Source organism: Buteo buteo, chromosome Z, assembly GCF_964188355.1.
Source record: "Buteo buteo chromosome Z, bButBut1.hap1.1, whole genome shotgun sequence".
Taxonomy (NCBI): domain Eukaryota; kingdom Metazoa; phylum Chordata; class Aves; order Accipitriformes; family Accipitridae; genus Buteo; species Buteo buteo.
This window is the reverse complement of record NC_134204.1, coordinates 83,403,306-83,427,478: the sequence shown is the minus strand read 5'-3', so window position 1 is coordinate 83,427,478 and position 24,173 is coordinate 83,403,306. Positions and strand designations below refer to the sequence as shown.

General features: G+C 40.2%; 1 protein-coding gene across 1 annotated transcript in view; it reads right to left on the bottom strand.

The window, feature by feature from the left end:
* Positions 1 to 23,643, bottom strand: part of RASA1 (RAS p21 protein activator 1) — a 65,313-nt gene extending 41,670 nt beyond the window's left edge. Inside the window, exons 1-4 of the mRNA XM_075020092.1 lie at positions 23,107 to 23,643; positions 6,567 to 6,716; positions 2,836 to 2,971; positions 1,900 to 1,970 (exon numbers count right to left, since the gene is read on the bottom strand). Coding sequence (XP_074876193.1) covers positions 1,900 to 1,970; positions 2,836 to 2,971; positions 6,567 to 6,716; positions 23,107 to 23,618 — 869 coding nt within the window. The 5' untranslated portion in view covers positions 23,619 to 23,643. The remainder of the gene's footprint in view (positions 1 to 1,899; positions 1,971 to 2,835; positions 2,972 to 6,566; positions 6,717 to 23,106) is intronic.
* Between the last annotated feature and the right edge of the window lie 530 nt (positions 23,644 to 24,173).

Below are 24,173 nucleotides of genomic sequence, written 5' to 3'. Positions count from 1 at the left end.
TTACGCAGCAAATTTCTATGGCATTTCTCTCATTTGAAGTAAGCTAATAGAAAAGGCATTAACTTGAGCACAAAGCAAACAGCAAGAATTAAAGAAAAAAATCCAACAAACGACTACTGAAAACAGGATAAATTCAGCTACTAATGAACCTAAATCCTAAGGAATGGTGACAGACAGTAAGAGCACCCTCTATCAGCTCTGTTAAAAAGAACTACAGATTAAGTTACTGCATGGAACACAGGCTGAAACTAACCCTGTAATACTTTAAACTTTCTAAATATTAACTATGATACTAAAATTTTAAGTCAAGATTCTCTGAAATGCATAAAGTCTTCAAGAGCATATTAATTTAACCTAGACAAACTGAGAACCTTCATCCCAGCTATGCCACAAACAGAATTATTTTAGCTGTGTGGATCTCAACACCCAAGCACATAACTTTGCATTTTAGCTGTATCCTAAAAGGGAGAAAAGGTATAATTTTCTACAATTTTTGTTATGATAGCAAAGTAATAAAATTATTTTCCTCTTAAGTTTGTAGGTGCAATAAGGCACTTAATGGACTCAGTCTATCTTTCTATTCTTACACGTAGGAGGAAGCCTTACTTGCAATATAAAATTAGAGAGTCCCTTCCCTGTCCTACCACCCTCTTCTCACCTACTTAGAAAAACATAATCTCAAAGACAAATACCCTCACAGCATTCTTTAAAGAGGTCAGATAGGACTGGACTGCGAGCCTTGGGATAAATTTCCATCCCAATGAGGATATAAAGCTCTCATATACCTTTCTCTGTATCTTAGGCTAATACTTCCAAACCCAAGCCAATTTCCAATTAAGTTACGCAACCGAGACTGTCTCATTAGAGAGATCAGAAATCACTACAAACCTCTTCCAAATCCTCCTACTTTTCCCTCTAACAAAAAAAAAAAAAAAAAAAAATCCTCCCCCAAAACCCTGACATCTCAAGAAAGCAGTATCAATTCTAAGCAACAAGCACATGCTCTTCTATTCAATATGGGACTGTTGGTTTTGTTTCCTTTCCACATAGCATCTCATGAAAATGCAGGAAAGGTGGGGAGTACAGACAATCCCTAAGAAATTGAGGTACCAACGTTAGAAAGGAAGTGAGGGTATGAGAATATGAGAGATAGGCCTGCAATTTGGTAATTTAAGATCTTAAAATTACAGATTTAAAAGTATCATTTGTTCAATACAGACTCTCTCCAAAAAGAGGGAGGGATGAGAATGGAAGGGAGAATAATTCTTCCTCCATTTCATGGATAAGGAAGTAAAGAGAACTTAAAAAAATTAGTCACCAAGTTTCTAAGCACAGGTAAGAAAAAGCATACTAAAACATTAAAGGTAAAGCTTTTTTTAACATTGCTCCTTTTTTCTGATTTCAAAGGTGGCATTAAATACTCTATTCTTCCACTAAGGAGTAGTCAATGTTCACATTTTCTTTCTAGTGGTCAGAATTGGTTTGGCTTTAACTATTTATCTGCTCTAAGTTAGTTTTGTGGCAGTTCAGGAAAAAAAGCCTAGCTCTTATTTCACACACTCACATGAGGCATTTCTGCACAGAATTCTTTCATACACAAAGAATTTCTTCCTCTTGGAGAAAAATGTAGGGCTTTATAAAATGTACTTCAAAACTGTAACATTACTAAATTTTAATTCTATAAAACTAATGTAATTTCCCTTACAATTAATACTAACAAATAGAACAAAAAGTCTTACTATTTCCAACAAAAAAAACCAGACAGGCATCATCCTTTAACCTAATCTTGTTATGTTTAAGATGCAACTGGACAGTATTTGCATATGAACACTACTTAAATCATCAGTATTTATAAATACTCTTGAGAATTTCACAACTGGTAAAATTATTAAAACATACCTTATTTCATCAGTTTCTGGCACTTTGGTGTAAGGTAGAATTGCTCGAACTCTCCTTCTGTCCTCCACAGGCTACAATTTAAGAGAAGAGAGCAAAGATAATACTTTCCCTCTTTCTAGTGTAGAATCCTTCTCCCCAGCATTACGCTATTCTGAAGCAAAGGACTGTTAACCGCCACTTATATCCTCCTTGCCAGTTTTAAATTTTTAAAGCTCAAGACCACTGAGAGCTAGAAAAGCATAATTCATACAGTTAGCTCCAAGAGCTCTCATTTTGTTTCATCTTCTAGCATGACAGATAATGTATAACATCTTCAAAATAACTTACTAGTAAGATAATTCCCATAAACTTTCTTCCACCTAGAAGAATTTCCTAGAGTGGAAATTTCCAGTTTAACAAATCAGGAACATCTTTATTTAGGTTTGGGGTTTTGTTTTGGTGGCAGGAGCATTATGCAGTGTTTTGTTCCGTTTTAATTACTTATATTGTTTTAAGGATGGGCATGAGAAAGAAGCCCCGTTTTCAGAAATCTTGGTTATTTCCAGGATGCATATTTTGAAACCGTTGTTAGATACACAAAATATCACAGAACAGTAGAGGTTACATTACTATGGTGCTCTTTACTAGCCAAGAACTGCACATTTTCTTGTTTATCTCTGTTTGTTTACAAGGCCATTACTACATTTGGAGACAACTGCAACACCTGACACCTAGCATTCTCATTACGCATTCTCATTAAATAGCAATATTTCTTTTTTTTAATCATTACTTTGTATCAGTAGGAATGCATTTTTATATTCCTTATACGTCAACATATGCTGAGCCCATGTAGAACTACACAAAACTTTCTACAATGCTTTGTCCAAAGAAAACTATGAATGGTGATTAAAGTTATTAACATTTAAGTAAATGACACTTAAAAATTTTACTACTCACCTCTGGAGGTGCTACCGGAAATAAGAGCTTTTCCCCTTTCAGCAAACAGGACACATGACTGTAATAACCGATTAGGTCTGAGAGTGAAGCAAAACGGCGTCCACCAATGTAATAGTCTCCACACATGGCAATAATCCTGTTAATAAAAAAAAAAAAAAAAAAGCTTGACAGAAGAAAATTTTTTGCTACCAATTTTTTTTTTTAAGAGAATGAAAACTAAAATAATGTTTAATTTTTAAAGCAATGTAATACTGCATTTTGCTGAATGTAGACAAGGTCTCTATAAACATCTAAGTAAATCTTAGCTAATGAGTATTCCATTAAAAATTGTGGATATATATCGCATGATACAACAGTATTTTTAAGGCTCTAAAGGAAATGCTGATTCACAAAAAAAGCCAGTATATTTGTCAGAACTAAATGAAATTAAACAGAAAAATGTAATTGTGAGTGTCCTGGAAAACTGAAATAAGGCGCTAGTAGACACAACAGCATTATTACTTGTATCAGGCAGGATATACACCTTTTATGACAAGCTTATATAAATTTAATAAAATAATAAAATATTTTAACAACAAATAACTGCACTTGATTATACAATGCAGAAAACAAACACCTTCAAAAATTAGTCACTTTCTTACAGTTACTTTAGCATCCATATTAGAATTTAAGAAATTACTTTGGAACAATCAAAATATATCCTTATACTCAATTTAAAAGTTTGCTAATTAATGGGAAAAAAGCTTATAAAACCATTTCAGGTGTTTAACACAACAAAGAATTCTTACAAAACTGTTCATTTTGTTCTTTAAGGGTTGTGTTTTTCTGAAAGCACAGAGATTCGTTAATGCATTGTCATATAAAAAATGGGAAGTATCGTGTCTGTTCACATTGCTGGTCAATACAAATTCAAAAAGCAGTCAGAAATAATTTATTTAGGTAAAATAGTTAACAGTATTTAAAACATTCCTGTTACACTCAAGAGTCATTTGGAAAAGTCAAATAATACTTAATCTGAAAAAACTTTAAGATGAACAGACAATCCAAAGAAATTATCACATTATGCATGTCAATGGCATCAAGAAGACCTGAATTTTTCCAGCAACACAGGAATCCCGAGTAGCAGCTCACTTGCATTCTTATGAAATGTTAAGAAATTGAGAAACAAATTATTACCAAGCTAAGCAAATTTGCTGTTACAAAAAAATTTAAAAATCTAAAAGCTCTTGTTAATTGTCTCTCCAGTTTCCAGAAGAGAGACAAATTATCTTAAGGATATTTCAAAATAAATTACAGTACCAAGAATAAACATATCTGAATCTTCCTAGTATTCTACTTCATGTTTGAGCTTTTCACAAAGCTTGCGAACAACTCAAAAACAGAAGTGGGGAGGGGGGAACCCCAACTGAAACATTCAGTTGACAAGGAACTTCATCCTTCATCCCAAATGAGTACACTATTTATTGGTTTCTTCCATTTTTACTCTTATCCTTTAGCAGGTCACTATTCTCATACATTCCTGCCCCAAAATCTTCCTTCTCAGCCAGTCCTTTGAACTAAACTATTTCTCCCAAACAGTGATGTAACATGTATACAAAGATGGATCTTCAGAGATGAAATCTAAAGTTTTTAAAAATATAGCACTGCAAGGGGAGTCACAAAACAATCTAACTTTAAGGACATAGGCTAGAACTTTTGGCATCTTTTCGTTAAGATTCCTTGGTAAAGTATTCAATGGGGATAAGGTTCTAAATGAAATTTAGTGTTCCAGATTATTATTTCATCAAGCTTAAAAACCTTTCTCCAGAATACTGAGCTAGGAAATATGTAAAGACTTCTGTAATCACAGAAAATTCTGAAGGAAGTGATTAAAAAGGAAAATATTTTCCTTCAAAATATTTTGTATCACTCTGACTCACCAAAAAAAGGTAACTCTTCAGTGACAAAAGATTTAGTTTTGACAGATTCATATGCTATAAATCAATCAGATGCTACATGAGCATATATGTCTATATGCAATTTTCAAGAGGCACCAAAAGAATTAAAAGAGTTTAAGAAACTTTCATTTAAGATGTTGTGATTTCAGTTGCACAGAATTCTAAGAGAAGTTTAATGTGAAAAATAACCTTTTAGGAAATAAAATATGAAGGACTTTTTTTAAAATGGAAGTTTCACCCATTCCTGGTAGGCTGCAATTGGCAAAGATCAAGCTTTGGCAGAAACAGCTCTTCTACTTTGTGGGGCATAGGAGATCCATCCCTGTATTTGCTTGAAATTACTTTAAGGCTACCATTCTTTAAGTTGACAATGCTCTTGAGTGTAACACTTGCCTAGCTAATAACAAACAAAAAAAATATACTTGGCAGTCAAAGAACGAAACTGAAAACATGTCTGATCTCTGAAGAACAGTATTAACAAATTAATTCCCTTCGAATATTTATCTCTGTGTGTTTTACGGTCCTCAGAATGAAAGATACTTTAAGGTTTGAGAACATGGTAAGGACCCTTTCCTTAGGGAATCAGAAATCGTTAGACTATTTTTCTACCTGAGATGCCAGAAACACTTATGGTGGGCATTAACCAATAGTCAATTGCCTGCTACTGGCTTGAAAAAGAGAAGTTATTAAAAATAATCCAGGACTCTAAAACAGCACTAGAAAGCAAGTATTAGCACAGTTTACTTTTCTGCTATTGCTACACAGTAACCAGTTCCCAAACCAGTATCAGTACAGATGAGAAGCTGAAACTGATAGCTCAGATGGCAAGATGTAAACATGAGATACTATTTGTGTGCTATATCATCTGCACTTAAGAGAATTATGCCTTCATGTCAATGGTAGATCAGGACCTGTGAGCCATACTTCATCACACAGCAGATGCAACCAAAAACTTCCTACATTTGCAAACCATGCACATAGTCGCTCATATGTTGGTATTGTGGGTAATTCTCACTTTCAGAAGTTGAAGAATTTGCTTTGCATTTGTTTGATGCTATCCAGACAACTGACAGAGATTTCTTTTGTCTGCTGAAGAAACATTTGCTTTCCTATTTCGTAAAGATGAACACTACACTGCAGGACTGCACTTGCTGACTAACCTTCAAGCTCTTCTCAGAATTCATCTCATTTACACTAAAGACAATGAACTCACTAACGTACACAGTTTGGCAATGGTAAAATAACTCTAGTTACAACTTTGGATAAAGAGCTACTTGTATTTTGATCAACTAATTCTAATACATACTGAAAGCTGTTTCCAGCAAACATTCAGATTATTAAACAGATAATCTCTTTGTTTCTTATTGGGTTTTTTCTTTTTTTTGGGGGGGGGGGGAGGCTGTCCCTCAAAATTAAGGAAGCAACCAGATGTGCTGGCACTTTAAGTATGTCCTGTGACCTACAATGGCTACTACGGAACACACTCAAAACAATCTCCTGGACTGACTCATGAAACCTGCATGTTGCTTTAAGTCTATTCACAACTGCTTTAGACAGGCTTCTCTATCCACATGTTGTTGGTTTCCTCACATTTTTGTTCTTTAGCCTACGAAGTCATTTTTAAGCAGCATATTTTAAAACAATTAAACACAAGTAAAAAGCTGTACAACGCAAGAATAAAGTCAAAAATATTCAGTTATAATACCATGATTGTTTTCTGTTTGTACTCTATTGTGTTCTAAAACCAAAAAGAAACAGATTATAGTATTTTAAAATAAAACATTTAATTCTCACCTAAAATGATTGACATTTGTTTTACTAAGGAATGAAAGCACAAATGAACCTGGTCTCCGATCACTCTCTCGAATAAGGTAACTTCCAGGTTTTCCCGCTTGTCGAAGACGTTCTTCTGCAATTGTTCTGTCAAGTTTTCCATGATACCACCTGAGAAAAAAACAACAATGGGTCTCCTTAGAACTTAAGGTTTCTGTTTATTTTGACAGAATAGTCCTATGAAACTAACAAAAGCTTTCAGTCAAAACTGATGTAACTCCAAACCCTTGTTTCAAACTTATCACACCTTTACATGTTCAACTTCCCAGTTTACTTATTTCCAATAAACAATATTTTTAAGATAGCATAGTTTTTCAGATAACCTGCTTCTCCCAATGAACCATTCCAAGGGGTGGAGGCTCTAGACGTATCATCAGCTTTTCTCTCCTTCCTAATTTGCTTATTTTAAACAAACAGAACCAGAGGTAACTGATCTCACTTGGAACACTGTTTTAAGCCTACATGGGCTTCAGTTCACGCTGGATTTTCCAAAAGCATAAATTGAGAAGTGAATTTTAACAACCTGTTTCTTAGCTGACACCGGTACTGCTGTAGCAAAGCCTGCATTGAATTGGAGTGACAGCAGTCACCAGACCACCATCCGGCCCCAAAACAGTCTTTGCTCATCACAATGCATACCCTCTCAATTAAAAAGAACTGCAGATGCCTGGCAAATCACAGACTGCAAAATATGACAAAGGAACACTTCAGTCTAAAGGAAAGTTTAGACTGTTACCATGCAAGCATTCACTCGCCTTACCTCAGTTTGTTTACACAGCTTTTGTGAGAACACTCGTTCTACTCAAAATCATCAAGTATTAGGGTTTTTTTTTTTTTTTAAAAAAAAAAAAAAAGCAAGCAGCAGTGGAGAGTGCCATTCAAATATAAAGCCAAGCATTGTTCTCATCACGTTCACAAAGCCACAGCATGTTCCAGAGCTACATACTGTAAAAATTTATTAGCTCTTCATCCATCAACTAACTATGCTTAATTCAACCTTTAATTTCTACACTTGCGAAAACATCAGCTTCCATACAGCCACTGTTTTAGACAACTTAAATCCTTCACCATGCCAGACGATTTGCCTTTGAGTTCTAACAGTTCACATATGTCTTGCAAGAATCACAAAAATGCATTTTGGAAAAGATATGTAAATGACCTTTTGAACTAATATATGCAAGAATACCAGAAACTGCACTGATTACACTTCCAAAAAACATGAATAGCTGGGCTGTTCATAAAATCTGACTGGAAGCATTTTACTTTTTTTTTAATATGAAATGGAAGCAAAAGTTTTGAGAGCTTTTATCAGACTGAAAATCAGATAAACTAAACCAATAAACATCATGTATACCAGCAGAAGCGGCATCAGCATAGGTACTGTTTACCCTGGAAAAGCTATGTGCTTGCTAGTATAGCTCTCCTTCACTTCTCTTCCTCATCCTGGTCGAAACAAGTTAAACCAGAAAAAGCACTGTTGTGTCTGTACAACATATAGCACTTGAGGCTGCTACAGGCCGAGTTACATCAGTGAGATCCTGTCTCATCCCATTGCAGAGCAACGGAGCCTCGTGGACAGAAACCTGGCACTAAAAAAAGGCCTGCAAAAAAGGGATCACACTGCTCCTACCAGGAGGGTCTTTTAGGAAAGGAAACAAAATCAAGACTGTCTGTTTTGAAGTACCTAGGACGAAATATTCTGCTTGTCAGTGTGCACAGCATAGCTGAAATACGAGTTTGTTCATTCACAGCACATGTCACAACAAATGGGCTTTGCTATTCTGGATAGACCGACTTTCACGAAGTAAGAAACTCCCCAGAGACTCAAGAAACTTTCCTGATCCAAGAAATTCTTTGAAACCAACATTCCATGAAGCCTATTTTAAACTAACAACAGGTTCACTAAGCTTTGTTTAATTTGTTCCTATTTATCATCTACTTGAGAAGAATAATCTTAACTCTATTGAGAGACACATTGCCTTAAAATGCCAAATTTAAAGGCACACTTTCGAAATAGGGAAGGTGTGAGTGTTAATAAGAATACAAACTACTAATAAAAAATATACTAGGAAAACAAAAAGGCAGGATTACTTGCAAACAAGACATTCTATTTTTTCTGTAAGGGACTGGGATTTCTTACAAAGATAGCATAAACTTGGATGCTCCAATTTTACAACCAGAACCTTTGAACAAAGAGGACACCCTCCTTGACAGTGACAGCAATACATATATTGCTATATCCCACATATTGGTGATCACCTCCTCTAACACTGAAGAGGCTATACATATTCTCTCTCATTCAACGGTGTTATATCAAGCCTAACAGAAAACATTTATTACCTGGTAAAGTAGAAGCAGGGTTAAAAATTATTTGCTCCCCCATTTCAGAAAAGGTATGTTTTCTGAAATAAAAATATCTAGTTAACTTCTGAGTGCAATTAAATTCAGTGTCACTATGCACATATTTGACATATTAACACCTGATAGAAAATACACTGTATTTTACAGCTCGCTATGCATTAGCATAATGCACAAATTATACCACTAGCTACAGAAATAAGTATTAACACTGAATTTAACTACCAACTGATATGAAGGTACAAATGGCAGTAAAGTAGTCAATATTGAGCAATGGTAGCAGAAAACAGCTCCAGTGATATCCTCAGGAAGCCTCTGTAGATAGCACACATCTTTAAAAAACAGGATATACACTTAAGAACAAGCTTTTAAGATACCATTAAGAGGATGCAAAATGCTTGTTGAGAAATATCTGCGTTTTTCCAGAGCGCAGAGTTTCATGACTAGACAGAACCACTATATCCAAGCAATATATAGTATAAGAGTGTTGAAAGACTTCATTTTTAGAAGTGCACATCTTATATTTCATCCAGCTATCACCCTTTTTCAATACTATATGAAGATGCACTCTGCAGTGTTGCATTGTTATCTTCAAGTAGTTTGATAGCAAACAGTAAAGATTATTTTACAAAATTGCAGCACTTGATCTGATTTAAAGATATCAAGTGCCCAATTAAGGAGTGGCATTATCTTTATAATACTTCTGTTAAAAGGTTGTAGGATTTTTTTTGCTTTGAAATACAGCCATATATCAATCTTTCTGTGGATATTGGTTAATGTACTGAGCAAAAATTCATACATGCACATTCAGTGAAAAATGTTAAGATCACTTATGCTGTACTATCAGTTATAAAGGTAGATCCCTCCAATTCTCAATGCTATCCAAAGAAAGTACAACGGAAATGACTAAACTACCGAACCTGTCCTACTTCTAATTTCATAAGAGAATAAAGAGTGCAGAACACTCTGAAAGAGAGGACCAGGCCATTGTACATTCCAAAATAAAATAAATCCCAGATCCTCTGGCTTTAACCCTCAACCAGGTATCTCAGTGAAGCTTGAGTTCAGTGTTTCTGCAAAAATACATCACAAGAAACTAGCCTTCCCCTTTTGGAGGCTCTCCACCACTTAAAGTTTTATAGGTCAAGATCAACAGCTTTGGCATTTTGCAACCATAACAGCTCAATGTTTAATATGTTCACAGTCAGAAGCAACATTTAAGCAGATCTCTTGATTTATATCAAATACAGCTTCTGAACAGATGTAGAAGGGACTCCTACCTACACTGTACTAGGAGTCTCATGAAAGGAATTCAGGTTTGGATAGAAAGGTATCAAATAAAAAGCCTGCCTAGCTGTTCATAAATACAAAGTTGCCCCTGTGGCTGTGACTTACCAAATGTGTGCACTCAAAACCGTAACTTAGATTTATATCCTCCATCATTGCCAAAGACAAGATCGCTATCATTTCTAGTCAGTCTCCTCTGCTTGCTTGCCTAGTCCTACCTATGAACACTTTTGTATTTCTAACATTAACTTTGCACATTTTTAAATGTTGACAATCCACTCTTTTCACAGTGTTTTGAGCAAACATAATTAAATGACATTCTGAATCACAGCTAGTGCCCTGATAATACAATAGCTATTATGAGATGCATTAAAAGAGAAAGCGCAAGTAGCCTTGCAACAGAATGTTATGGAGTGATTCAACCATAAAATGTCTTATTAACTAGAGATTACAATTTAGGTGCTTGTTTCCATGACCACCTGTCTAACTGCTGTAACAAACTTGTAAAATTGTTACCTAAATTGCGACCTTTATTTTGCTGCTAAGAGAATACCGATAACATGCTTCCATGTTTCACAAACTACTCAGAAGCTGTGCAAGAAAATACTCCCATCTGCCAGTTTAAATCGAAAGCAGCATGTTCAAAACTCCAACCCTATGTATCACAGTCTTAATTACAGCAAACAGACAGAATGCAGACACAACATCACAGACAGCTTATATAGCCACACAAGCAACATACAGCTGCGCAGAAGAACTGTCCCTACACTACAGCCATAGCCATGTTGTGTGGTTGACAGCCGTAAGCTGTAAGTCATGAACCTCGTGAAAGGAGCTGCACTGCAGTTAGAGCCGTTACCTCTGGCCTGCAAACAAGAGCTCCTTAATTTTCCTTCACTCCATGGAACATGCTGGGTACCAGACACCCAGTCACACCAGCCTCACTGGGCCCAGCCAGCACTGTTTACTGTGAGCAGGAATGCAACTACACTGCATTCCTTTAGCAAGCTCATGGTACAGTAACAGGACTTTCAGCCCTCAACATGGACACTACACAAGGTCCATGCAAGGCACAGGCTGTTCACAAAGAGGCAGCAGATGGCGAATTTGCCATCTGGAAGGAGGCAGCTGCTATTGTGTGTGGAAGCATGTCACATTGTTCAACCAAATCCTTTTATTTACATATTTCCTTTTTACATGTGGGAAAAGCAAATATTACGAAGCTTTGTTGTTCCACTAAAGGATTCTGCTGTTACAGTATGCTGCAATTTTTAGTTAGGAACACAGTAGGTTAGGGAGGAGGGAATGCAGGAGAAAGTGCTGAAGGGGAGTAGAAGTGTTTTTCAGCAACTTAGTACAAATGTAGATGTTGAGAACAGCTGCAGGCCTCTCTACTTCTGTCTAGAAAAAGTTATGGTGTACAGGAAAAAGGGTCATCAAATGCCATATCCACTTCACTCAAGGCTCTTAGCCATACCGTACTGCTTCAACAAAACGTGTAAGAGGAATGGAGAACTTCTAGCAGTCATGGTCAGAGCTCCCCTCCATCAATTCAGTCACTGCCTTAGTACCTTTCACACATTACAGATTCTAGTTATCACCCTCTGAGACTATGCAAGCTCTGTTCCCATTTGAGGCAAAAGAGAGCAAAGACGATTACCATGAACTGGGAAAATCCTCACTTTCAAATGGCACACAGGAATCTCAAGCAGTTTCATAAAGACAGAGGAGAAAAAAAAACACAACAAAATATCCTGTATTCTTACTTGCTTCTTCTTATCCTCTTAACACCAACCACCCCCTCTCAAGCTTTCCATGTGAAGACTGGATGCTCCTATTCACTGTTTAACTTTGATTTCTGTCTTACAGTTTCTCTCAGCATTCTTAGTTTTACCATTTTTATCCAGACTCTGCCTTCTAACACTTTACCCCCTTCTCTGTCAGATTTGTAAGGCTGCACTACTTCCTTTACGCACATTATTTGTAGAGATTAAATTAAGTTTCACTCAAACTTCAGTAAATTCACATCCTTCTTCTGTCCTATTAGTTACTATTCAGTAGTTACCAATTTTTGACCAAGTCTTTGCAGTTCTCCACATCACAAAGAACTTCCTGTCAGAAAAAGCTCTGCAAATACCTATCAACTACTACACTGGATGCACCTTTAAGATAATGAAACAAGAGTTGAAACTAACTTGAAGCCAAGTATGTGAGTGTTACATACTCTTCTAGGGAATGGAGGGAGGGGGTTTTATCCCTTTTGCATCCCTATGCATTTTTCTAAGAGGCTGTACAATGCATCTAGGCATACCCATGTAAGCCTAATGAAGAACAATTCTGCTTTTCTCATTTGACTGTTCCAAAACCTCTTAGAAACAGCATGTGGAAAACTGAACCGTGCTGCACTTCAAGACTAGGAACCAGTCAACTACCGTGGAAAGTCACTATCGTAGGCTCTCGTCAGTACAGCAGCTGTGACAACCTGTTAACCATGGGACACACACACCCCCAAAAGAAGCCATCAGAACACTTTCAGCAGAGTTTACATCAACTCTGGGCTAAAACAAAACAGATTAACCAAAACCATCAGTACATCTTAACAAAAAGACTATGCAAAGATGAAAGAGCAAGATAAGCATACAGTTAAAGGAATACATTTAAATGACTTCACTACGGAAAGAAAGGTTCTGAAAGTTTCAACTGCTGTAACAAACAATGCTATAAGCTTTAAAAGACACAGAGATGTGACAACAGTGTAATATCCCACATAGCCAAAAGATCTCTTCCAATCCTACCTGATACGTATTTACTGAAACAAAGACTGAGAGCCTATCTCATTTTTGCAAGAGCCACCAATAAGCAGGTAAAAAGTAGCTAAACTGGCTGAAAAATAGCTCTTGAAACAGTTTGCATTTTCTTCCTGAAGGATCAGCTTAGGAAGTGAGTTCTGGAACTCATTAAAGCTGTTAGCAAGAAACTTAGCATTTTCACATGCTTCCTACTCGGGCCCTCAAGTAAAAAATATGCCTTTTTCTGTTTGAACTAAGAGTAACTACTACAGAACCAATACTGCTACACAAATCAGCAGATATTCTTTGGCAATAAATGAGAAATTTCTAAGACATTCATCTTGTCTGCCATTAACCTCATTAAATGTACCAGAGGCTCCTTCACCTTCCTTCTCCTCCTCCTTTCACCTCACCCTCTCTAACCAAGCATAGGTTTTTGTTCTGTGCTCCATGCTCACCTCCTCTTGCAAGCTGGAAGGCCTCTCTAAAGAAGTGCATCGCACCCATGGATAGATAACTGTTTCTATAACGAGAAAACCCTGACAGTTAAACACTAGAAATCAAAGACAGATACAATGCCTGGATTAAAAGATATCCAATTCTTCCCACATGCACTAGGAACAACAGTGAGGGAATATAACATGGAGAGTACAATCCATACACAACAAATCCAACAGTGTGACATAAAAACACTGTGTGTACAACTAAGGCAGGAAAAAAAATATCTATTTCTATACTTGAATATAGAACGGGATGATTACTACAGAGGCTTGGTACACATTTTGCTTTTGGAAGAATAAATAAATTTATCTAGCATCCCTTTTAATGCCAAGGAGTAGAAAGAACAGCAACAAAAAAAAAATGTCTCCACAGATGCTTAGAAAGCACAAAAATCTATGCAAGAAAAATTCTGGGGAAAAGGTGTGGTTTCAACAAGATAATGCAAGCAATTCCTTAATCTTCCAGATTAAGCAAGTATCCAGGCTTGAATCTTGTAATGTCTCTAATGTTACTCTAACAGATGGCAATATAAAAGAGGAATTGATTGATTTATGGTTACTCTTAAATTTTATGTATAGAAAAAGATGATGCAATTTATCTGTAAAATAACCATACAAAACCCAATGAGTAAGCCACAGACCAAATATCCTTTTGCGCGTGTCCTACATACAGCTGAACATTTATGTACATATGCATAATTTTATGGAAAGCAAAAGGTGGATGTAAAATCTTAACAACAACAACAAAAAAGACCAACACTTTAGAAAAACTTCTTCCACAAATCTACACAGAATTACCATACAATTCCTGGGCTGATTATCAAAGGCTGGCTAAACCTAGATGGTTTCTGGAAACTACTCCAGAAAAGAAAGCAGTGTACTCTGCAAGGGGAAGTTCACAGAACTTGTCCAAATATCTTTAAGAAGCTATTAATAAGAAAATCACATACCCACCCCTGCTGAGCCAATGACAGTAATCTTTAACAGAAAACTGTAATGTTTTAAATAGTCCCATGTAGTTACATACTCAACTTCTTCACATATAATTACATACAGTTAACATCTCAACACTAACATTAACTGGACAAACTGGCAAGATACAGACTGGATGGGTGGTCTGCAAGATCGGAAGGAAATTGTCTCACAGGCTGGGTTCAGAGCATGGTGATCAGTGGTTTGTACTCTGGCTGGCAGCCTGTCACAAATGGGGTCCCCAAGGGATTGACACTTGGCCCCACGTTGTTCAACATCTTCACAAATGAGCTGGATGATGGGATTAAAAGCACCCTCACCAAGTTTGCTGATGACACCAAACTGGGTGGTGAGCTAGACACGCCAGAAGGGAGAGCCACCCTACAGAGAGACCTGGGCAGGCTGGAAGCGTGGGCTAGCAAGAGCTGTATGAAGTTTAACAAAGACAAGTGCAATGTCCCGCACCGGGGATGACATAACCGAAGAGCCCAGTCCAGGCTGGGATCCGTGTGGCTGGGGAGCAGCCTTGCTGAGAGGGACCTGGGGGTCCTGGTGGACAACAGGATGATCAGAAGTCAGCAGCGTGCCACTACAGCAGCAAAGGCAGATCGGATCCTGCGCTGCACCCACACGGGCATTGCTAGCAGAGGTAGAGACGCGATCAACCCACTCTACCAGTTTTCAGGCTGCACCCGCAGTACTGTGTCCAGTTCCAGTCCCCATAATTCAAGAAAGATGCCGACAGACTGGAGAGGGTCCAAAGGAGGGCCACAAAGATGATCAAAGGGCTGGAGAACCTGCCCTGTGAGGAAAGACTGAGTTAGGCCTCTTCTTCCTGAAGAAGAGAAGGCTCAGGGGGACCTCATCACACTATTCCAGTAGTTAAATTTTTTTTACAGTAAGAACAATCATTCACTTGAACAACCTCCCCAGGGAGGAGGAAAACCTCACTGGAAGTTTTCAAGATGCAACTGGACAGGCTCCTAGATAAACTCAGCTACACTCCCTTTCCCACAAAAGGCTGGGCTAGATGATCTTTCAAGGTCCCTCCCAACCTGGGCTGTTTTATGGTTCTATGATTCTATATATTCCAACCCTGATGAAACTGTATACTTGGAAAAAAAATTAGCACTTGAGGATGAACAACTATTGCTATTTCAGTTTAACAAAAGAAAAAACCCTAACAAAAAGAATTCATTTGGTATGAAGTTGGCCTCAGAAGCAGCTGCAAATACCAAACACTGAAGATGAAAATGACTTTTTTAGGGCCTGATCATCACAAGAATCAGACTGCTAACTTACCAGAACACTGACTGGAGCTTTCCATTTAATTTAGCAACACTGGTTTGTATACATTAATTTGTACACATTAATAATTGTAATAAAAACATACTTTAGAAGGAAAAGGTAGATATTCCAAGCAAATTTATTAAATATTTAAGCAGCACTGCTAGCTACCTAAGAAAGACTTCTTTTTTTCAACAGGCAAATTCTTGAGCTTTTACAGCAGAAAATTATGAGATCTGCTATAATATATAATGAAATATTCTGTTTACGATCCTAAGGATTTCTTGTCCTTTCCTTTAAAGTCTTCCCTATTAGCTACTGCCTCTGACATTATTCCTTTCTACTTAAAGTAACAATTTCCAGCAAATAGGTCCTGTAACACTGATCCTCAACTATAAATAGTATATTTGGACATATACAGATTCACTCAAGTTAGAAGTGACTGCTGGGGATCATCTAGTCCAACCTTCTCTCCCCACCCTGCTAAAGCAGAGCCAGCTACAGCTGTTGCTCAGGGCCATGTTCACTTGGGTAATGAACATCCTCAATGATGGAGATGCCACAACCTCTCTGGGCAACATCTGCCACTGTTTGACCACTCCCACCATAAAAAAAGGCTTTTTTTTTTATTCGGATGGAATTTCAAATTCTTTATTTTGTTTCTATTGCCTCTTGCCCTATCACTGGGCACCACAGAGGACAGTCTGGCTCCCTCTTCTTCATTCCCTCCCATCAGGTATTTATACACATGGATAAGACCCACCCGAGCTGCCTCTTCTCCAGGGTGAACAGTCCCAGCTTTCTCAGCCTCTTCTTGTCTGACAGACGATCCATTTCCTTCATCGTCTTCGTGGCCCTGCCCCGGGCCCACTTCAGTAAGTCCATGTCTCTCTTGTACTGGCGAGCCCTGCACTGGGCACAGCACTCCAGATGTGTCTCACCAGTGCTGAGCAGAGGAGAAGGACCACCTCCCGCAAGCTGCTGGCAACGCTCCTCCCAGTGCAGCCCAAGATACTGTTAGCCGCCTTTGCCATGAGGGTGCGTTGCTGGCTCTGTCCACCGCAACGCCCATGTCCTTCTCTGCAGGGCTGCCTTCCAGCTGGTCAGCCCCTAGCATGTGCTTGGGGTTACTCCTCCCCAGTGCCAGAGCTTTGCATTTCCTTTGTTGACCTTCACGAGATCCCTGGCAGCCCCATCTTCCAGCCTGTCCAGGTCACTCTGGGTGGCAGCACATCCACCTGGTGTTTCAGCCACTCCTCTCAGTTTTGCATTGTCTACAAACTTGCTAAGGGTGCACTCTGTCCCAGCATCCAGGTCATTAATCAAAATGTTAAACAGTATTGGCCCTTGGGTACACCCTGGGGAACACCACCAGTGACTTGCCTCCACCTGGACTTTGTGCTGCTGATCACCACCCTCTGGGCCCGGCTGTTCAGCCGGTTTTCAATCCACCTCACTGCCCATTTATCTAACCTGTAAGCTGTCAGCTTGTCTATGAGGAGGCTATGGGAGACGGTGTTGAAAGCCTTACTAAAGTTGAGGTAAACTCTCCTCCTTTCTACCTGAGCCGATGACCTCATTGTAGAAGGCTGTTAGGTTGGTTAAGCACGATTTCCCCCTCATAAATCCATGCTGACTACTGCTCACCACCTTCAACACAAAACATAATTTAAAGACAGACTCAACTTTTTTCTGCTCCAGAGAGATAGAGCAGATATTTTACATAAAAATAAAAAATACTGAAGACTGCCTGAAGTCTTTATATAGTATATAAAAGTATATAAAATGGGACAAGTATATAAAACTTGTCAACCACTGGTAACATTTTATTAGTACTGAACATACTCCGGAAGGACACAAAGAAACGCATCATCATTTCGCTGCAATACTTCTATGCAGCACAAAGAGAACGTTAAAACAACATGCCTTCTCCTCCCTCCTACTGCACCGATCAGTGAGATAAATGCCAAGGTATTTTTTGGTTTTGTTAAAGGAGAAAGAAAGATATGTGAGCAACAGGGTAACTACTACAGGTGTCCTAAGAACTTATGTCTGACTCAACAGATGGGTTCCAACACTGAAGAGACCCATGGCCCCACAGATTAAACTTGTGCTCCTCCCCACTCTCCAGCCACAAAACATTAAGACAAGAGAAGGTGAATAAATATGGCACAATATTATGCTTCACGATAGGGTAGGCCAGTAAATGAAGTGCATAAGTCCCACACTGAAGTTCCGGGAGTCAACATACGACACAAAATAAAAACTAGATAAAGCACAGATCAAGAGACTCTATTCACTGTTTAAACTAAACTACATCATCTGATGTTAACAAGAAATATTGACTGAACTACTGAAAAATCCTCCTCAAACTTCTTCCGGCATCGAATGCTGTTCTACTTCTGGTTTTCTTCATCTGAAGCTTTCATTTATATATGTACCTAACATACTCCGTTTACTTACTGCTTCACTTCCTATATATGGTTAGGCACGATTTTACTCTGCTGCTTTTAGCCATTCGTTTAAGACAGCACTTCTAACACCACACATTCAGCCAGAGCTAAAAACAGATTTCTATTCAGATCTGTTCTGTAAGTGGCGAAATCCGTATCCTACCTATCAGCTTTAGAAAAATAAGGTGTTTCCCTTCCGTAGAGAACAGGAATTAATAAAGAAATTCATTATCTAGAAAAGTTTAGCTGCTAACCACATTAACTGCTAAACAGAAACCTCATACACTAAAATCAAGTTACACCACATTTCATTTTTGTTTATACAGTACCTAATTGAACATGCCAATATTATTTGCCCTCAGTTTTCAGTGCAACAGATTCATTCATCAGTATGGAAAAGGGCCTGCAGCCATTATTCAGAAAAAAATTCCTTTTCAGGAGTTACTGAAATAACTGCTGCGGAACGCAGGACTTGCCACCTTTGACAGTCGTGAAAAAAAATAGAACTTCACACTAGGTTCAGGTAGGAAAATATTCTACTTTCATGCAATCCATGCTTATGTAATATTTCTCTATCCACCTCTCTATCTTCAGCTCTTTTTCTCACTATTATGTTGCCTCAACAGGCACCAAGAGTGGCTGTAAGAATACATCTGCTTTGGGTAAGATCTGTTTTAAACAGACAGTATTTTGACAGCCTATCTCACTTTGAATGGTTGATAGCTTTTGATTTCAACTATTTCTATTTCGAACTGATAACCACTGCTCAAAAAACACTGTAAGAAAAATATCAGTTTTGCTGGAATACAGTGGAACTGCTTTTGCCACCTTAATGGAACACTAGGATCTAAAATAATTTTGTCAACTAAGATTTTTAATCAAATACATAAATAACTGAACTATTCCACATACCGCTGGTTTACAACCAAGTTAAGTAGCATTCATTCATTAAATACGAAGGTATTTCCTTACCCTATTTCAGCCTCTGTCAGTGAGCTTTGCAAACAGGGCAGAAAGCACAGAAAAAAAATGACCAAAACAAACACAGAGTTGCCCACTTTATCCCCTAGCATCCTGCGTCTCCCATCTAGCATTAAGCTACAATATAAACGCGCTACTGCTGTGCTCCAGAAAAATGAAAAACCACACACACACAGAATAGACAAGCCTTGAGTCAGTTTCACTCTGGATCAAAGACAAAAATCAAGGCTACTTGGGGATTTTGTGAATAAAGAGAAGCTGTTACATGCTAACAATTTCCTCCCACTGCTACAAAATTAAAGAAAACACACCAAGAGAAGTCATATTCCCCTTTTCCTTAGGTACATGGAAAAGAGAAGAGGAAATTAAGTGTATTAGGTGCTTGCTAGCAAAGATGAACACATCCTGACTACCCCGAACAAACTATATTTACAGCATCCTGATGGGAAGTGCAGAACTTGCATCTGCTTTACTTCCCATCTCTTCAGGTTAGTTACTGTGAATGCCAGAATGTCAACTATACAGTATTTAAGAGCTACTCACGTTTAAAAAAATGTTTCGTCTGTAACACCTTTACGGCCCAACGCTTACAAACTGGGAACTTAGATTTTGTTTGGTTTGTGTTTTGTTTTTGTTTGTTTTTTTTAATTTGCAAAACAAGTTAGGAGATGAAAAGGTGATAAATTGTGTCTAAGTTTATGCAGAAAGCTTCATTTTACTTTATACTTAAAAGTCTAATCTAAGATTGGAGTATGAGCTTGGAAACACCAGCAGCAACCTTACCAGACACTTTTGTTTGGAGCCAAGTAACCAACCACTCAGTTAACCCTGAAATGCAATGCATGTCCATGGGAAGGCAAAGACGCCTAGTGAGTCGTTACTGTTGTGAAAGAAATAATCCCTTTTTATTCTTACAGAGGAGAACAGTAATTTTATAATCACATAAAACAAGGCCAGGAGTGAAGAGCACCCTCAATTTTCTGATGTATGCATAACATATTGTAAGCAATTAAGACAAAAAAAACATTTGACAGAATCGTGGAATTATCCATCAAGCCAACCCTGCATGCCTCCTATAAAAACTGAATGAATTAGGAGGAAGTGGGAAAGGGTGGAGCTGGCAGTCATATTTAAACAAATGGAACAACAGTTTTGTAATCACATTCAACTGGAGAAATTTAATTCAAGTTTAAATTGCAAGATCAATTACTCTTCTCAGAGACTTATATTGGACCTTTCCTTATATAAGATGGTAGATAATACTGATCTTTGTTTTTGGTAATCAATCAGGAGTTCAACTCCATAGAAGCAGATGGTATGCCTACAAAGAAAGGGCACTTCCAAAATAAAACAGCAGGACTGAAAGGATACAATTTACTATCGACATATGGTCAATTTAAATGACTTAACTGAGAATGGTAAAAACTGATGCTGTATAATATAAATAAAAGAGATGAATGAAAGGGGAAAAGGCTTCTAATCATTTTAATCAGCCAACTTAATTTTTTTTATGGAAAAGTCACACACCAAGGATAAAATTGCAAAGAAAAAGATTAAGTATGTGGAGGTATGAACTTCTGATTCTTTTTTTTTTTAATTTATTTTATTTCTTGGATGTTCCTGTATTGAAGAAACTTCAAGAGAAGAACATTTAACTACAGAGCTATGCCCTGGTCCCGCAAAAACTTCAATGTCCCCTTTGTCTGACTAAGGTAAGTAGCCTTGCCAACCAAAACAAAATCAGGGCCTCTGCAGTCTTCCACTAGCATGTACTCTTCGTCAGAAATCTAACATCCTCTCTCATGAAAGTCAGCCATCATGATTGCACGTGACTTACACGACAATATTCTGACTGCAAAATCCACTCAGAATTGTAGACGTGGTAGCAATCATTTAGTATCAAACAGGTGATTATTGATGAATAATTACGCCACTTTCTAAAAATAATTCAAAGCAGCTTGCTTTTTGGCTTCTTCCTCAGTTCTATGGGGATCTTAGCCGGGTCTAACAGAAGAAGCAGTCTGATCTTCCAGAGAGAAAACCAAAGAGCAGGATTCTGTATCTCACTGACTTGGCACCCAATACTGAAGAAGTAACTTTGATTTTATTTTCCTCCTTATCCTTTGTCAAATCTGCCTAATCCTATTTCTAGCTTATTAGGGAATTCTACAAGCCTAAGACTATTCAAACACCATCTTCACAAAACAAGGCCTTAATGCCTACAAACTTCCACAACAAGTCCAGAAATTAAAAGAATAAAGGATTACTAGGAAGCCTGTCAAGGTTAGAGAGACTAATTTAAAAGAAATCCTATACCGTTACCTTTTATGTCCTCCATACAACTGCAATGGCTCCTGAAATCTTGGAAGTACATGAAATAGTGCAGAAGTTAACTCTCTGACAGTGGAGTTACGACAGAACGTAAAAGGAACCCAAATTCAGATGGGTTTGCAGATTAACTTTCTGACCTCTATCTTGAATACATCTGCCACCCTGTACCTCAAAACCCTAAATTATCGACTATACTCACTGTAACTTAAGGAACAACATACTCCTAGGTGCTGATGGAAGCAATTTAATCCTCTGAAGCAACTTCATTTGGGGGGAGAATACGGTACCTGCTCAAGGGCTATTTTCTGTTCTAATACAAGCCTTGCAAGTGTTTTACATAAACCTGCAAACTTTCTACAGTTAAATCCAAAGGCTGTGTTTCGAGTACTTACTAATTACACAAACTCTACGTAATATTATCTGATCTTATGTTTCACACAACATAAACACAGAACTGGTCTGCCTCTAGTGCAAGATTCTTTCTATTACCAGCACTGCAGGAGTCACGATTAACCTAATGGATGGCTGAGTGTAATAAAACCTAACTGCAGGTTTACAGTTTCTTATTTCCAACTGCCTCCCCTCTCCGAACGTAACCTAACTAAAATCAACTTCAATTTAAATTGGCTGAGCAGTAAATCAGTTAGCCATGATTTATAACAATAGCCTCTCTGCTGATACTTTAAAAAATAGAATATTAATTCACTTTAAATCCACGTTTCAAGACTGCCTGAATTTAAAAAAGGACCAAACACGTGCACATTACTTTAGCTATGTTTGTGTATGAAATGGAAAAGCTAAATTATTATTTTTTTTTAGTAGAAAGCAATGCAATACAAAATGATGACACGGTATATGAGTTATCTTTTGCCACGGAAAGCATTTTTGTTAGCTTTTATGTAAGAAAAATAAAGCTTATGGCTCTGCTGAGAAAGACTACAGTGCTACCGGAGATTGGAAAAGCCTCCCCAACAGGTAGTTAAACCACAACCGGAATAGCTCACTCTTCCTGGCAGCCTGCAGTATCCCTATGAAAGCTTGCAAAATAAAAAAAAAATAAAAAAATAATGAAAAAAAAAAAAAAAACAAAAAAACCACAACCACCCTAAACCAGAGCGCCTTTTTTTTTCCAGGAGCTGACCCCAGTTATTCCCAGAGCACCACCTTCGAGTGAAGGGGAGCTGCTTCTTCACGGCCGGTCCGCCAAGCGGAGGAGGGCTGTCCCCTCCACCGAGCACCAGCCGCCGCCGGGCCGGGCACCGGCTCTGCCCGCCCCGGGACTCCCGTCGCCGGGCACTCTCCCGGCGGAGCAGCCTTCCTGCTGTGCAGCGGAACCGGGGGCGGGGTGGTAGTGGGGGGGGGGGATGGGGGGGGTGTCACAAAACTTCTGCGGGACTTCCACACACACTTTCCACCGGGCAAAGGTGGGGGCGGCGGACCCCGCTCCCCGGAGACCGGCGGGGCGAGGACGGGGGGGTTCGGAGGGGGGGTCGGGGGGGAGCGGCCGGGCGTGGCGGGCCCCGGCGGGGCGGCGGCTACTCACTGGTTGGTGGGGGGCGCGTTGAGCGGGATGGCCACCTCCTCCTCTTCGTACTCCGGCCCGTCCAGCGAGTCCCCTTCGTCCACAGTTCCCAGCCCCCCGCCTAAGGGGGGCGGCGGCGGCGGCGGCGGCAGCGGGGGGAAGACGGCGGCGGAGGAGGCGGCGGTACCGGGATCGGTCGTCCGGGCCGCCTCCGGTCCCTGCCCCGGGCCGGCCGCTGCGGTGGTGGTGGTGGCGGAGGCGCCGCCGCCGGCCGCCGGAGGGGCAGGCCCCACGCCCAGCTCCAGCAGCCCCAGCACCGAGCACAAAGCCGGGCCACCCGGGGGGCCGGCGCCCGGGCTGCCGCCGCCAGAGCCGCCGGAGCCGGAGCCGGCCGGGAAGGGACCCTGCGGCCCCGGCCCCCTGCTCGGGCACACGGCGGGGTAGCGCCCCGGCTCCGCGCCCGCGGCGGCTCCCGCCGTCCCGGCTGAGGTAACCGAGCCGCCCTCCTCACCCCCGGCCTCGGCCGCCATCATGTTGAGCCTCGCCCCCCCCCGCCCCCCGCCGGCCCCCCTCCGCCGGCCCGCCGCACGCCGGGGAGGTGGCGACAAAGGGGCCCCGGCCCCCCCACCCCCACCAGCCCCCACCCCCGCCCCGCCCCGGCGGGGAGCGGAGCCGGGACGAGGGCAAAACTTCCCCGGCGGAGACGGGCTGGGAACAATACCCGGCTGGGCGGGGGCTGGGCGCGCAGGGCAGCTCCGCAAAGGGCCCCGCCGCGCCTGCCTCGGCCCCCGGCGGCCGCCAGGGGAGCGGCTCCGGCGGACCCGCGCTCCTCCTCCCGCCTCCCCGCCCGCCGCTCAGGCCCGGGAGCGCGCGGGAGCCGGGCGGGCCGCGCCGCGCCTGCGCGCTGCGCCCCGCCGCGCGCGCACACCCCCCCCCTCCCGCCCCACACACACACCTCCCCCCCCCCCCCCCCCCTCACCACTTCACCTCACACACGCGTGCGCGGGTGGGCGAGAGGGTGTGAGGGAACCCCGGGGCGGGGGGGAAGCGGGGTAACCCTCCCGAAGTGGGGACACACACACACAAAA